The following is a 16,221-nucleotide window of genomic DNA, read 5'->3' as shown; positions in this document are numbered from 1 at the left end:
TGGGATTTGGAGCTTTTTAAGTATCACTGGAACTGCTCTGCTCGAACATAACTCTCTAGTCGGGTCTTTTTGTTGGTTCTCTTGTTCTCTCTGATTTTGTTCTGATCACTGGGTTGCGTGCTCGTCTTTATAAACCCTACCTACCGTAACGAGAACTACACCAGCTGCTACTATAACTGCTATCGGTACAATATAGTATCCCAACAGCATTTCCGTTCTAGGACGGGACCCCCCACGCCATGGGCTTCAAAAACATCCTCAAGAACCGCTCCGGTCTGCGCGTCGATAATCGCAAGACTACTTCCGCTGCGACTCTAACTTTGCGCCAGAGTCTGTGGCCACTCAGCCTGGTCACCATTCTATTCTTCTTATGGGTAGGCATTTACCAATTTTTAAACAGGTTGAATATTATTAAAAAGCATTTATACTCATTTGCTTGGTAGGGCTTTGCATACGGTCTCCTGGATACTCTCAACAAGCACTTCCAAAATACATTGCACATTGACCGCACCCGCTCAGCGGGTCTCCAAGCTGCATACTTTGGGTACGAAATTCCCTACTATCTCATCCACAATTCGTTATTGCATTTTCAGACTGCAAGGAGGAGCAATGATCGCAATATAGACGCGATACTAACTCTCGCAGCGCATACCCACTTGCCTCGCTCGGCTACGCGAATTGGATCCTCCGTCACTATGGATACAAAACAGTCTTCATCTTCGGTCTAACTCTGTACGGCATCGGTGCCCTGTGCATGTGGCCAGCAGGTCTGCACCAATCCTTCGGTGGTTTCTGCGGCGCAACTTTCGTCATTGGCTCGGGGCTGGGTTCGCTCGAGACAGCTGCGAATCCATACTTGACTGGTACGTGTTCCCTGTTCCCGTTCTTCTCCCGCATGCTGCAGGCTATTTCCTATCACGGTATACCACAACGGGAAGTATTATGCTAACCTATCCCCTCAATCAATCCAGTCTGCGGTCCACCCCGCTACGCCGAAATCCGAATCAACTTCGCTCAATCCTTCAACGCCATCGGCACCGTCGTCGGACCGGTGCTAGGCTCCTACGTATTCTTCACCACGACAAACGACGACGTCGCAGCCCTGCAGCGCGTGCAATGGGTCTACCTAGCCATCGGCATTTTCGTCTTCTGTCTCGCGGGCGTATTCTTCGTCTCGAATATCCCCGAGGTCACGGATGAGGATATGGCATTCCAAGTCGCGGCGACTCATGTTGATGAGCAGGAGAAGCCGTTTTGGAAGCAGTGGAAGTTGTTTCATGCTACGTTGGCGCAGTTTACGTACACGGGTGCTCAGGGTATGTCCATCTACCACCGTTGTATTTGCCTTGGGATATGTGTTGGACATATCTCGGGTATGAAGTTAAGGTGCTAATCAGCCCGGTTAGTTGCTATCGCGGGTTACTTCATCAACTACGCGGTTGATACCTGGCCCGGCACTGATAGTGCCAAGGAGCGAAACTTCTTGCTGGTGCACAGGGTGCGTTCGCGGTGGGTCGATTCCTCGGTTCGGGAATTATGAAGTATACCAAGGCCCGATATGTCTTCGGTATCTATCTGTCTTGCTGTGTGGCATTCCTGGCTGCATCAGTGACGCAGAGGAATCAGACTGGTATTGGTACGTACCTCTTAATGACTAACTAACTATACCGTGGCACGGCTGACTAACTTTGACAGCAATGCTTTACCTGGTCCTGTTCTTCGAGTCAGTCTGCTTCCCGACCATCGTGGCACTGGGAATCCGCGGCCTCGGCCGTCATTATAAGCGTGGTTCCGGGTTTATTGTTGGAGGTGTATGCGGTGGAGCAATTGTCCCACCTATCCTGGGCCATGTTGCCGATATGAGGAATGATACAGGCTTTGCATATATCGTTCCTACTATGGTAAGCTGAGATTTGAAATCATGGCCAAATTTTCGCTAGCTGATACAAGTCACTTTGTAGTTCATGGTTGTTGCGTGGACATATGCCGTTGCGGTGAACTTTGTTCCCGCGTACAAGCTCACGGTGGACAAGGTCGGCGAGAGTACGCTTGGGCTGCAGAACCAGAATCTCAAGGATGAAGAGGCTGCTGCGGGGACGACTCGTGAGGTTGGGGAGGGCCATTTTGGGCCGGGTGATGAGGCCGTGGACAAGGAGGGTGGGCTGGTTCATATTGAACGGTAATGGCTTGGGAATATCGACGTTTATCAGGGGAATTTGCTTGCCTGCGTCAACTTAGCTACTAGTTAATGTGCCTATCCTTGTTGTGGTAGAAAGAATGATAGTTACGATTTTATGCGATAGTCAGGGTATGACTGCTGCTAGGGTATGATAGATTGTGGTACGACTCATATCTAGAAAATCCTAGAGTCCTGTGTTCTCGGTTTATTGCTGATCACATTAGAGGAGAAGTTATGTCATTATGCACGCAATGACGCGAATTGAAGGAACAAAGGTAGTCTATAATGGGGGTTGCAACGTAGGCAATGCAAGCCTGGCAGAAAAAGGAAACAGGTATCTGGGATTCAGAACACGGCGAGGAGTGAGGTCATAGGAAATCTCGACAGAGGAATAAGGCGCTTCACGAAGCACCCGTCAGTAACAAAACAAGATGAGTCAAGGGGAGCGAGAGCGAAGGTACTGGCTGGAATCAATCACAACCACAAACAATGGGTTAGGACTGTTGATACAATGCCATGGGAAGTCAACAGATATCAGTATCAAGCATGCAGGCAATGAGAAACACGTACACAGGCTGTGTATGGAATCGCAAAAAAACATGGGGGTATATGAAGAATCACAAGCGAGAACAGAAGGGGAATAGGAACAGTAACAGAAGAAGCTCTATCATCTAACAAATCACACAATGAAAATGAGAATCGTGGGAGAGGTGGAAATGGGCAAAATCGCATCAAAAGGAAGAAAAAAGCGTCAGCAATATTACTCAATAGCAACTGGCTTCGTAGTCACCTCGCTAGTGGCCTCGGTGGGAAGATCAGCATTGAGATCGCCATCTTGAGTAATTGACTCCGAGACGACATCTGCAAGCGCCACTCCAGTCTCAGACTGTGGAGAACGCAGCGAGGATGACCGCGGAGGCCTGGCTGGACTGGACTCTAGCTCCGGAGCGGGCTCAAGTTCTGGCTTGCGGCCCGATATAGGAGATCCAGCCTCAAGAACCTGTACAGTAGTAGACACTCGAGGTGTAACTTCGCCTTCCGTGGCAACCGTGTCGAGGTCTTCCCCCGGGCCGTCGAATTCGTCGACTTCCTCAATCTCGTCTTCAAAGCCTTCATCGTCTTCTTCCTCTTCGATAATCTGGCTCTTGCGGGCAGCAGGGCGTGCAGCAGCGGGAATTGCATCGTCGTTATCCGCAGCCTGACCAGGGAGAGGCGAATGGATCATGCTGCCCGACACCATCAGATTCGACGTGTGAATCATGGGTCCCTTGAAGGCAGATCGCTTTCGGCGGGCAAAGACTAGACTTGAAGACGGCGAGTAGAGAATCGGACCAGGAGCGGCTTCATTAAAGGCTGATGGCATCTGACCGACGTGTTCACCCAGCTCCCTATGAGGTCCACTGGGACCACGCACCAACCGAATGTTGCTTGGAAAGCGGGCAGATGAGCCAGGCGTTGTAGGCAGAACCTTGATAGACGAATGGGGAGACCTAGAAATTCGCGCTGTCGGTGTTGCCACAGTGTCGATGCTATTGGACGATATCGATGACGCTTTTGAGTGCGCACGGGTATGGTGAATGCTGCGGATAGATGAGACGGAGGACGATGTTGATTTGCGGCCGCGCAGTCCAGCTGACGACCGTCGATATGAGCCACGGGGCGTGATAGGAGATGGCGAGAGAGAATTGCGATTGCTGGAATGGCTAGTGTTCAATGGCCGAGGCTGGCGTGGGTAGGAGTGCCTGTTCTGACGATAAGAGGCACTGCTCGGAGCCAGGCTGCTGGCATTGGAGATGCGCTTCATTTGGGTGGGAGTTACGACCTCCGCTGGAGCCTCGCCCGCAGGAGATGGCGACGCGGTCTTCTTCCCGGAATCCTGACTTTTCGCAGGGCTGAACTTTTCCGAAAGGAATTTTCGCGAACCACTTGATTTGACACTTGGAGACTTGGCCCGCTTGGCAGACTCCACAAACCAGTGCTTGAGTGATGCGAGCTGGCTGAGGATAGGATGATGGCGTCGAGAAGTGCGCCGGCGGAAGATCCCATGGTGCTGGGTCAGCTCTGGTTGTGATGCACTGACATGCAGCATACTTGGGCGTGATCTTCTTTTGTCCTTTGGAGGAGGCACCGGGCGGCGACGGACTGAAGTCGACGCCGACGTGATTGAGCGCCTGTCAGCTGCAGAGTCTTTATCGATGGGCGCTGGTGGGTTGCTCGTGCCAGGCGAATGGACGGGCAATGGCTCGGGGAGAGCAGGCAGCTCTGGCACCGCTAACTGAGAGGGTAGACTTCGCCTATCACGCCGCCCACGATCCTGTAATGAGCCCGAAGTTACCTGGCCTTCTTCGTCGACTTCAACCAATGCCGAAGAGAGCTTTTCTAACCGGCTGCTGGCGGCGCTCAGTCGGCGGAGATTCTTTGCTTCGACTTCTCGCTCTCGGCGCTTGCGCTCTCGTTTCTGTTCTTTACGTTGCTCCTTTTCAATCAACAGGGCCCACCATCCAGCCAAGGGGTCACATCTTTGCGCAAGAACATTCTCGATAACCTCGTCGATATTGACACCGGCACTCTTCATTCGTTGCAAAGTCGTCTTCTCCAGCGGTGTCGTGAATGGCGAGGGTCGGGGAATCTTGAGGATAGCAAGTTGTTCGGGGGCATGCTCAGCGAGGAATGGATGAGCCAGTATGTCGTCGAGACTCGGTCGAATCAACGGCCGTTTGGAGAGAAGCAAATTGATCAATGCCTTGGCGTCGTCTGGGAACTTGTCGTTGTATTTTGGCTCCTCTGTGAGAATTCGGCTCTTGGTGACTTGGTCGTCATCGTCATCGTAAGGTAGCTCGCCGGCCAGAAGCGCATAGAGAATGATACCCAAGCTCCATACGTCGACTTTTTCGCCCGCATATTTCTCCCCCTTCAACATCTCCGGTGCACTGTAGCAAATTGTACCGCAGAAAGTTTGCAGATAGCTCGCCTTGCCTTCATATTCGCGAGTGAAGCCAAAATCGCAAAGCTTGACATTCTCATGCTTGTCGAGTAGAATGTTTTCCAATTTGAGATCCCGATGCACGCATGACTTGCTATGAACATACGCCACCGCGCCCGCCAGCTGGGTGAATATCCGTTTCACTTTTTCGACAGGAAGGGGACCATGGCGCAGGAGGTAGTTGTAAAGTTCGTCGCCTTAGGACAGTTCACCATTAGTCTATCATTGTCTCCTCTTTCGCCTCGAATCACGCCTTTCGATTGACATACCGGGACAGTATTCCAGCACCAGCCACACCAGGCTCTCCGTGACGACGACTTCGTAGAGGCGCGCGATATGAGGATGGAGGAATTGACGATGATGATGGATCTCGCGGGCCAGATTGGTGTCCTCCTTGCTGGAGGATTTCAGCACTACCTGTGCCAGCCGTCAGCACAATCAACATAATCCGTATGAGCCATCCTCCGTATGGCGCAATCCGTACCTTGGAGCCATTGGTGAGTTTATGCGATGCAAGATAGACTTTTCCAAAGGACCCTTTCCCAATCAATCGTCCTAGAGTGTAATTTCCCACGCTCCGCAGATCCTTGGACGAGAACTCTCTGCAGAAAGGCGCGGGTCAGCACAGTGTCGGGCGGGCAGAAGGACCGAACGAAGCTTACTCGAGTAGTTCATTGTAGGAGTTGGCAAGCTATACACACGCGCGACCAGAATGGCCGGACTCTTCGTTAGCCACATGTTCGCTCAAGACCGCTGGGCCTTCCTTCAGGAGGTCATGTCATGGGCCGCCACCAAATGGCGGGCCGCGATCTCCTTTCGACGCACCTTTTCCTTTTGTTTCTGGCTTTGCACCCCCGCTCTCGTCCTGGGCGGCATGTGTTATGATCGATCTCCAGGACTGCCGTCGGTCACGGAGATCTCTGCGCGTGTCGGGTTGGAAGACGTGGAGAAGTGGGCTGCTCGGACTTGGTGTTGCCATTCAAACAGACACGGAGAGGGCGTCGGGGAACAGGTTCCGGGCGGGAATGTCGGGAGGGCGCAGGGTAGGGATACCGTCGGGAGGAAGGGAAGGGGAGAGGTGTTCAAGGTGTCGAGGTGTAGATATGTTGACGGTGGGTTTTCGAAGGGAGGATTCTGGAATGTGGATGGAGGAGGAGGTGGTGGTGGTGGTGCATACAAAGTTTCGAGTGTCGCAAGACGTCAACGGGAACGTGGACCGTGTGGAGTTCGGCTGCGGACTCGAACGGCTTTTTCTGTCATCAACATTCCTTAACTACAGCAATTACGGAGTAGTTATGTACACTTGTTACCGAGTTTATTCTTAGGGATTGGATCATACACGGGACGAGCCCCTGAATACAAATTGACCCCCGTTTCATGTCATCAATTCAAGTTCCCTCCTGTCGCGTGGTGGACCTTGGTAAAATTTACATCCACCCCAAAGACTGTAAGCAGTAGTATTTTTTATTTAGCATCGGTTGACCAGGGGTGAAAAAAAAAAATCACGTAAGTATACAACTATAGACGAGTGACTAAAACCGGTATCCATAACTACAAGGAGAATGCATAGACACCAGGCAGAACAATCTATTCCTTCTACTGTACGCCACCACGCCATGTCCCCGAATCCCACGTATCACACACAACACCACCCTCCTTGTTTCCTTGTTTGGCCGCGACTTCAGCATCCTCAGTCATTGCGCCCAATTTATAGACGCGCGCTCATTGGTCACTCGCGCGTTGATGACCTGGTCCAATCACATCCGCGCGGCCGAAGCGAGATCCCGCGATCATCATCATCATCATCATCATCATCATACGGTGTACCCAGTAGCTACTACACCTAACCTAGTGGTACCTCGAGTATCTTGGCTAGACACATATGGAAAAGACCACCAACATACTGTATAATCCAGTTAAACCATCCTCAATGACTACGCTCTCGTGCTCTACTAACTATCCAGGGAACGAGACTCCTTCGATCTACAGAGTGGACACTTTAGGAGGCCTCGAATATAGACCTTTCTGGTCTTGGCTATTGAAGTTCCTCTGTTTGTTCTTCAGTATGGCTCCACTTCCAATGTAGTGCTTGGTTGTGACAGCTTAGATCTGGACAGTACTTGAGATCGATTTGTACTACATTGCAGCTCTTAGAAGCATCAACTTCTCACTCGAGGCTACTTGAATGACAAAGCCTATACAAAGCTATTTGATTGTTGCATATGTTCACCTTGGCAGTATCGTGATACTTAAATTGGTCGGGTATTTGAATACGTCTCCTCGCCAGGCCAATATATATTCTTTATGCCCCGTTAAATCCGTTCTAAGCCAAGCTAGTCTCGGCAGAGGGGCTACTTGTTTCTTCCTCTAATGGAGGTTCCCGAGGTCGGCTTTTACCAATTTCTCAGCTATCATTTTTCTCGAAAAGCGACCTTGGTGCTCACTGGTACATTTTCTATTCTATATGATTCTCTCTCCTCATAAGCTTAGTGCTCGACACTGGATAACATTCATACCTGATAGAATTAGAAATTCTTATTTGTGTTGTATGGAAAACGCCTTCCAATGTGACAGACCTTACAAGATGGCATGGTATATTCGTGGTAAAAGAATGTTCGTAAGGTATAATTAATTCATCTATCTTGAATTGGGGGATAGAGGCACTCACCACCTTATCCAATGATTTGAAAGTATCAGGACTGAAAAAAAGACTGTAGCTAGGACGGACTTCCTAAATATAGACGCTCCTTCTTCACGAGCAAAGGAAATTGACCCCAAAGCTATTCACACATGTCCATTGCTAATTACGATCTAAACGTGCTTTTTGTCATAAGTCTAATGTAATGCTGTTATCATAATTGCACCAGTCCTATGATCTGTGAGCAAGTAACATTAAGTGCACGAGACGGATTTTTGGCTATATGGCAAATCCTGTTGGATTTGCGGTCGCGCTTTTCCTGCGCACATTGGCGACGCGGTCACTTTGTCGATGACTGAATGGGGTAGCCTTCCAGGTCATCATTTCTTATTGCTCATCGTTGGCCTACAATGCGAGAGGCAGGATTTGGATAATACCTTTGCCGAAGTACTACCGAGATAGACAATTTAAGAAACGCAACCGAGCTCAGATGTTATGAGATTGGGGTTTACTCTAGCAGATCTGTCGAGCGCAAGGCAAACTCATATTTTGCTGTTAGCACGTTGGGCATCGGCTCTGATCTTCTCGATAGCAAAGCCGACCTTGGGCGCGAACTTCCCGACTGCCCTTCTCTGTTCTAGACAAGATAAATGGCCAGCTTTGACGTCCAAGTTCTATTTCGAGGACTAGAATGAGATATTGTGTCTCTAGCGGGCTGTGTAGCCACCGTCCACGGGCAAGCAGACACCAGTAACCCAGCTTGCATCTTCGCTTGCCAAAACAACAGCCATTTTGGCAATATCATCAGGGAAGCCTGGACCTTTCAACGGGTGTCGGCGGTTGAGATCGTCCCAAGGAGTGAGATTAGTGGTCGTTTCCTTGAAGATAGCGGTTTGGGTATCTGCGAAAACCGTCAGTCTCGATCGTCGTAAAAAAGGATTCCGTAACTGACATCCAGGGCAAAGCGCATTGGAGTGGATTTTATGAGGGGCATAATCCAAGGCGATTTGCCTTGTGAGCTGGCTGACAGCACCCTTAGATGCACAGTAGGATGCTTGAAGCCTTGAGGTTAGATCTGTTTGAAGATTCGCATGAACTGAAAGTCTTACGGTTCTCCGGTCCCGCAATCATGCTCATGATTGATGATATATTAATGATCCATCCTCGATCCCCTGAAGGATGAGGCTCCTGTGCTAACATCTGTGCGAGGGCATACTTGCAGCCAAGGAAGACCGACTTGACGTTCACTCGCATCGTCGTGTCCCACGTTGCTTCATCAGTCAAATGAAGCACAGCTGGAAACCGTGCCTCGATGCTTATTCCAGCATTATTGACCAGGCTAAGAGCACAGTTAGAGAAAGCCGATTAATTGGCAGCGGAGTGAAGGTGTATACATATCAAGTCTTCCATAGACCTTGACGGCTTCCTTGACCAAGTTTTCCATTTGTGTGGCATCGCCAACGTCAGTTTGTACAAAGAAGGCTTGCCCAATCTCTTGGACAATGAAGTCATGCGTTGTGATTCCAGCTTCCTCTTGGGAGCGTGCTGTTGGTGTCAAATCGGCACACACTACCTTGGCGCCCTCTTGGGCGTAACGAATAGAGATAGCTCGACCTAGACCGGAAGAAGCACCGGTCACAATGGCGACTTTATCCTGCAAACGAAATGATCTCGCCATGTTGCTTGTAGGAGTTGTTCACGATCAGAATGAACGTGTTTGGAAATCCGACTGGGGAAGAGAGGGGGATGGGATTGTTTCTCTTTAGTTTTGAATAGTATTTCATACTGTCCACGTTGCTTACCTTAAATAGAAATTGTAGACCAACGCTAAATATGCTTTAGTGGTAGAGAAAACTGTTACTAATTTGGTAAACATCCGTAGAGAAGCCACTCCGCTTGCCTTCACTGCTCGTAAATATGTTATCGATTTGGGTGAAGGTAATGAGATTGAGGGGCAAAAGGTGGAGACATATGGGGACCGACAAAGCTGGAAGTTGAGCCGAGCTGCAAAAATCGGAAATATCCTCTTCAGGAACTAGGCTAAGATCGCAAAGAGAAGCCGAGCCGAGATTGGTCTCGCACCCGACAAGCTCGCCGCTTGCACCAACATCCACCGGCCTCAGTCCCAAGATAGATTCATTAAGGATTTCAACCGAAAGCCACGTTTCTACAGCAGCATCTTACAGACTTTTCCAACTCCACAGGTCAGGTGAAAGTCGAAATCACAAATATCCTGATTTATTAATCAATCTCTGGCGCAACCGCTGCAATCATCAAACCGAACTATATCTTTTCTTCCTTCCAAAATGCCTCCGATCCTCTATGTCATTCGCCATGCACAGGGCGAACACAATGTCAATGTACAATTACCCCACCATTCATCCCACCCAGTCAATGCCCACGCTGTTAACACATCTCACAGGACTCTCACCATCTGCGGGACGCATTGCTAACGGAGATTGGAAAAGCTCAGTGTAGAGAACTCCAGGAGAAATTTTCGTTTCTACAAGACATTGAAGTTATCCTTTCGTCTCCTCTCCGACGTACTATCCAGACTGCGGCCTATACATTCGCACCTGAATTGGAAAAACGACAAATACCCATTGTTTTGGTTCCCAAAGCACAGGAGATCAGCAGTTTGGCGTGTGACATTGGCCATGACGCCGAGGTCACTATTTCAGAGGCCCCGAAGCTAATTGCCAACGCTGCCCCTCTATGGGATGCTTCCAATTTGGATACGACGTTGGTTGATGAATCGTAGAACTCGAAGGTAAGTTTTATGGGCTCTGTAGTTCAAATATGTAGGTGCTAACTGACTCTCATAGAAAGGAATTTATGCGTCAACCTTGCCGGCCGTTCATCAACGGGCTGCTGAGATGCGTAACTGGATTTACAACCGCCCGGAGAAGCATATCGCGCTCGTGACTCACGGAGGTTTCTTGCATTACTTCACTGAGGATTGGACGGGCTACGTAAAAGGCAAAGGTACTTTCCTCCTCGATTGATTGATTCGCATTTGAATTCGGCTGACTCTGATCCTTCCATAGGCACTGGCTATTTGAATTGCGAGTACCGGAAATTGGAGTTTACGGACGACTCTAACGAAAAGGAGTCGCATCTTAGGGAATGTGGTAGCACGTTGGAAAAACAAGCCAGACCAGCTGGCCTTGATGCTCACTTGATCCATGAGATCGAAGAAGTGGAAAAAGCGTTATGATGTGAAGAACAGATGTAGAACACCAAACATAGAAAGAAAGACGTAGTTATATGATAGATGCTGACTATAGAGAAATGGGAATATGTCGAGCAACATGGAGGCCCTGTAGTTTTCTACCTATGACATTATCCGTTGTAATCAAGGATGGCAAGACCAAGCGAATGAGTGAGGTTTAGTGAAGAATCCTGTAACTTCAGGGAATCTTATACCTATCAAAATTCTCGTGGCCATTGTAGCCAGTTTCCAGTAATTGGTTTGGCTACGCAACAGTTTTTTCGGCACAACTTCCTAATTAATGCGATTTTCATTACCTTCCGAACAGCAATTGTTGATCTGGCATGCTTTGCCTATAATGGATGATAGAAGCGGGAGGAAGTTGGGATCTCAAGATGAAGATTTCTATTCAACAAAGTGACATCACAAATCAGGTTCGCCTCGGGATAGTCGGGTTCGATACCAGATCGAGGAATCCTAAGCATGGACGTTGTGGCTACAGTGACGAGATGTTGTACATACTCCAGAAATTTGATCTGGAAATGTGTCCAGGGACCCCGCGTATTCATACCTACTCATAACATTTCTCGGCTTATTTTCCATATAGGGGGAAACACATAGATCGACAACGGCATAGCGCCGACTCAAGTCTTGGTAAAAGTCGCACTCTGTATCTTCAAGATTGAGCTCAATTAAAGCCGTGTTTATAAATTTGGCTTGCTCCTACCCTTATATTCTCTCATCATTTCAAACATCCGCATTTTCAAGACTCGCCTCCACACAATGTCTATCGATACCGATGTTCTGATTATTGGAGCAGGCCCATCTGGCCTAGGCATGGCCGTTCAGCTTGTACGCAACTTTGGGACAAGGAACTTTGAAATCATTGAGAAGACATCCGACGTTGGTGGAACATGGTTCGCGAACTCGTATCCAGGTTGCGGGTGTGATGTTAGTATCCTCTATCAAATGACCATCCGAGGACGGCATTGTTTTCTGACGTGCTAAACGCACACTCAGGTCCCATCGCACTTTTATTCTTACTCTTTTGCGCCAAATCCTTACTGGTCACGCAAATTCGCGTTGCAGCCTGAGATTCATCGGTATTTTGAATCTGTTGTCAGCCAGTATGATATTCGTCCTCATGTGAGATTTCACTCCGCTGTTGTCTTGGCTGAGTACGACCCCGAGACGGCGAGCTGGAAAGTGGTCATTGAAGACCAGAGAACAAAACACCAAATACATAAGCGCTGCAGGATTCTCGTCTCCGCCATTGGCGTCCTTTCGACTCCAAAGAGGTGTGATATCCCAGGGGCAGAGAACTTTAAGGGTCGTCTATTCCACTCAGCACAGTGGGACCACGGCTTCGACTATAAAGACAAAGAAGTCATCTGTGTTGGTGAGGGATCCCCTCAGACCCAATTATTCAAATGGGCAATTGACGCTTACTTATTGTTATTAGGCAATGGCTGTAGTGCCACGCAATTCGTGCCAGTTATGAGCGCTGGTGAAAACCAAGTCAAGAAAATCACGCAATTTTCCCGCCAGGCTCACTGGTTATCCTACCGACCCAACCCTGAATACTCCGGAGCCTTTCAGTTCCTGATGTGCTGGGTGCCCGGCGCTCAACGCCTCTACAGAACATATCTCTTTCTCACGCAAGAGAAAGACTTTGCTGGCTTTCACATGAAAAATGGCCAGAATATGCGGAATGACTGGACAGCTACTACAACTGAGTACATTCAGAAGAATTCTCCCACCAAGTATCGCGACTTCTTAGTACCAAACACCATCATTGGCTGTAAGCGCAGAGTGATGGACACGGACTATCTTGCCTGCTTACATCGTAAAAACGTTGAACTCATCTACGATGATCCGATCGATCATATTACCGAGAGTGGAATCATGACAAAGTCTGGTCGAAAAATCGATGCCGACGCAATAGTCCTCGCTAATGGATTTGAGACCCAGAAGCCTTTTTCCCCAATTGAGATCCGAGGGCAAAATGGACAAAACATCGCTGATCACGTAAGTCAGTATCAACAAGTAGAAGGAAAGTTCAGGCTAATTAGTTTTCAGTGGCTTGAATTTGCGGGTGGCTCCCCAGAAGCTTACTTCGGCACTTGTCTGTCGGGTTTCCCGAACTTCTTCATTTTGATGGGACCAAATACACTTTCCGGACATCTCTCTGTGCTCTATACCACAGAATGCCAGGTAAATTTCATCATCCGAGTTATTCGACCGATATTGGATGGGCTCAATCGCTCAATGCTGCCTTCGCTATTCGTCACCGAATACCCTGAATCTGTTGTTGTTACTCCCGTGGCAGAGCGGAAAGACGTCGCTGTGACCGACCACAAAGCAAAGCAGTTGGTATGGGCCACTGGCTGTACTTCATGGTTTATTGACCCTAGCACCGGACGAAACACCATCATGTTTCCCGATTGGCAATTCAAATTTCACCTTCGCAGTATCTTCATTCCATGGACGGATTTTCTGTACAAGAAGTCTCCCAAGGGATCTCTTCGGGAGGTTACAGTTGTTCCTCGATACCCACTTGGGGTTGCCACCGCGAGCATCATGCTCTTGGGAGCATTACTCAGGCTATCCTCTGCGGAGAGCTTTAAACTGTCATCGACACTTACTATCTTGCAACAACAAGTTTCGGGATTCCTTCCGTGGACTAGATGAACTTTAGACTTCAATGCTCTTTTTCATACGGTGCGAATGAAGATCGCCTTAGATTCTCATCTGTGGCATTGGGTTTTGAACGAGGGTTTTTTTGTACCGATGACTAGGTCATGTAGCTGGAAGCAGTACTAGGAAATGAACCAGTTGGAGTCATGACCCTGCTCCTCACGGTCAACGTGGTTGCCTTCTCTTCCTCTTGCCCATTCATCCTTCAACTTGGCCACATGATATCGAGTAGTCCATCCAAGATCCCTTTCAATTCCAGAAAGTAATTCCAGAACCGCTTCCTGCTCGCAACGCTCCTGGAAAACCTGCCCAGCGACAAACAAGGCTTGTACAGAATGGACCCTCAATGAATCGGTCGAGTTGGCAAGACTGATACCACATACTTCCCGGGCATGATGAACGACTTCCCGGAGGGCATGCCGGTAGGATCTCAAGCGCGCTGATACAGTTGAACGAATAGCTGTTGATTCCTGTGGCTCGTTTGCTAATAACAATATTTTCGCTTGATGATAGCTTTGCATTGTTGCTGCACAAAGTGGCAAGTCGAACCAGATTTGTTCGAAGGCATCAAAACTCAGCTCAAAACCAGAAGCTGCGCTACCTATTCTTCGCGTCCGAGCAGTCGGAGTGAAGCATGCGGGAAGAGAGTCATGCCATCTCTCAAGATCAGTCATCAACATATTCCATCTTTCCAGGAGATGCTCTTGACTCAACCCGATAAGAGACCGCTGATGGCGTGGTAACGCGTTATTACCCGGAACCAAAGCGTCCCCTGCAGTTAGGTGGTTTGCAATTTTACCGAGAATCCATGCGAGTTCATTGCTTCTCATGTCCTCTTCAAGTCCAGAAGAATTTTGGCTTTGCATGACATCTGATGGGCTGTAGGGTAACAGCTCTCCATTTTCGTCAGTGGCCAAGCCTGCGTTTTGCCAGAGACGCATGTCTTTCAAGTCTAATCGAGTTGGAGTTTCGCTTATGACTGGGTCTTCGGGTCAGGAGATCTATCCTGCTGAGAAAATCACTTTGAAACTCACAGGCACATAACAAGTCTTGCCTCGCCAGGCTCCAGAATATTGGACCTTTTACGGCTGTCTGAGGAATGATGATTGAAGAATGACCAGGTGCAGAATTAGCTCTATCATTGAAGAGTGGTAAAGCGCTGAGATGAGCTCTCCATGCACTTCCAGGAGCGTCCATCAACTCAAATGCGCAGAGAATAGCGACTGCAGCGAGCATTTCTTCTTTTCCCGGTAGATTATGCGAATATGACTCTGAGCTGACAGCAATTTTGAGATGGCCAAGAGCTTGGTCGTAATATCTTGCAGAGTGATATCGCCACAATTCTTCGGTTGAGAAAGGGAGGCCAATAAATCTGGGAACAGACCCGGGGTCCGCACCGGCCAGGCTCATAACTCGACAGACATGTCGCAGATGCTTTGCAGAGAGAGCACATACGGCCGATTTCAATAAATCCTTTGATGTCGCGATGACAGGGATTTTGGAAGAAAAGTAAGACGTCGTATCGAAAAGATCCATCCTTGGGCATCGTTAGCACCAATTCAATTTCTAGAATGCCATTGATACACACCACTGGCCTGGGCCTTGCTTGAAATGTCGCAAAAGGTATGAGGCGAGAACTTTTTCTAATGGATCGGACTCCGATTGATTGGTGCGATAAATTTGGGAATCGAGTGCTCGCGGTGTGCGATGGTCGGTAGTCGGTGTATGGTGAAAGGAAGGGGTTGCAACAGGAACATCGTGTGGTACTGATTGAGATTCATGAATCTCATTTTCTTCGCTGGCCTCTATCGTCCCGTCTGTGACATTTTCTTCATCCACAGTTGCACCCGCTGCCTCAATGACGCTTGAGCTTTCATTGTCCCAGGGATCTCCCACCTGAACAAACGTGACTATTTGATATAAGTATGTAAAATTGGATTCGAAGTTAAAACGTACGTTCAGCTGGAAGTTCTACCCAGGTAGCGTCCTCTCTAGACCTATTGGCCTGCTGTCTTCCCTGATCGGTAGTACCTTTCCGTATGCGATTGGGCGTCGAGGTAATCTCCTGGCTACGGAAAATAGACTGTTCTCCATAAGAACAGTCTCGGGATGCTTTGATACATTTGCGGCATGCTGGTTTAGACTCGTCACATTTCAACTTCCTCCGTTTGCACGTCAAGCTATAAGAAGTCGTGAGTCATGAGTCATGCTGTTTATATTGAACGCAGATATTGGCAGAACAAGGGCGGGATACAGTGAGGAGAACCGTGCACATACCAGCCGGAGTAAGAGCGCATGCCTCCCAGCGGGGATTCTCGAAGTTGAGAGCTCTACTAGAGAAAACTTGGTATTTCAAAGGCCGCCGAGAGACGTCTGGAGGTGATAGTTTGTGACAAAAGTGGAAGAGTTACCGAGAATCACGTGATAATTGACTCGGTTCGATTACGATTTTGGTAGTCCTTGGGTAGTACCCGCGGCTTGAGGTTTAAAGAAGATATTCCAGATTTGGTTCA

The 16,221-nt window shown here is 48.7% G+C and overlaps 6 protein-coding genes across 6 annotated transcripts; 3 read left to right on the top strand and 3 right to left on the bottom strand.

Moving 5' to 3' along the window:
• Nucleotides 1-239: 239 nt before the first annotated feature.
• On the top strand, nt 240-2,183 carry N7458_007787 (putative l-fucose permease; the record flags this gene model as incomplete). The annotated part of the gene is made up of 8 exons (XM_056911169.1): nt 240-374; nt 444-544; nt 646-863; nt 972-1,316; nt 1,407-1,498; nt 1,552-1,636; nt 1,696-1,901; nt 1,962-2,183. 8 exons carry the CDS (start codon nt 240-242, stop codon nt 2,181-2,183), a joined length of 1,404 nt encoding a protein of 467 aa, XP_056763995.1.
• Nucleotides 2,184-2,939: 756 nt separating this feature from the next.
• N7458_007786 (non-specific serine/threonine protein kinase) lies at nt 2,940-5,900 on the bottom strand (the record flags this gene model as incomplete). The annotated part of the gene is made up of 4 exons (XM_056911168.1): nt 2,940-5,359; nt 5,432-5,579; nt 5,647-5,764; nt 5,860-5,900. The coding sequence occupies 4 exons, from the start codon at nt 5,898-5,900 to the stop codon at nt 2,940-2,942; spliced, it is 2,727 nt and encodes a 908-aa protein (XP_056763994.1).
• A 2,607-nt stretch (nt 5,901-8,507) lies between these two features.
• Nucleotides 8,508-9,478, bottom strand: N7458_007785 (SDR family NAD(P)-dependent oxidoreductase; the record flags this gene model as incomplete). The annotated part of the gene is made up of 4 exons (XM_056911167.1): nt 8,508-8,701; nt 8,753-8,854; nt 8,910-9,139; nt 9,195-9,478. 4 exons carry the CDS (start codon nt 9,476-9,478, stop codon nt 8,508-8,510), a joined length of 810 nt encoding a protein of 269 aa, XP_056763993.1.
• A 628-nt stretch (nt 9,479-10,106) lies between these two features.
• On the top strand, nt 10,107-11,017 carry N7458_007784 (histidine phosphatase family protein; the record flags this gene model as incomplete). The annotated part of the gene is made up of 4 exons (XM_056911166.1): nt 10,107-10,160; nt 10,223-10,546; nt 10,626-10,785; nt 10,848-11,017. The coding sequence occupies 4 exons, from the start codon at nt 10,107-10,109 to the stop codon at nt 11,015-11,017; spliced, it is 708 nt and encodes a 235-aa protein (XP_056763992.1).
• A 777-nt stretch (nt 11,018-11,794) lies between these two features.
• On the top strand, nt 11,795-13,702 carry N7458_007783 (flavin-containing monooxygenase; the record flags this gene model as incomplete). The annotated part of the gene is made up of 2 exons (XM_056911165.1): nt 11,795-11,962; nt 12,032-13,702. The coding sequence occupies 2 exons, from the start codon at nt 11,795-11,797 to the stop codon at nt 13,700-13,702; spliced, it is 1,839 nt and encodes a 612-aa protein (XP_056763991.1).
• Nucleotides 13,703-13,830: 128 nt separating this feature from the next.
• Nucleotides 13,831-16,005, bottom strand: N7458_007782 (uncharacterized protein; the record flags this gene model as incomplete). Its single annotated transcript, XM_056911164.1, has 5 exons — nt 13,831-14,687; nt 14,743-15,245; nt 15,297-15,618; nt 15,665-15,888; nt 15,986-16,005. 5 exons carry the CDS (start codon nt 16,003-16,005, stop codon nt 13,831-13,833), a joined length of 1,926 nt encoding a protein of 641 aa, XP_056763990.1.
• Nucleotides 16,006-16,221: the final 216 nt, after the last annotated feature.

Source organism: Penicillium daleae (genome assembly GCF_028827525.1).
Source record: "Penicillium daleae strain IBT 16125 chromosome Unknown utg000007l_segment0_segment0, whole genome shotgun sequence".
NCBI lineage: Eukaryota > Fungi > Ascomycota > Eurotiomycetes > Eurotiales > Aspergillaceae > Penicillium > Penicillium daleae.
This window is presented reverse-complemented; position numbering and strand designations above follow the sequence as displayed.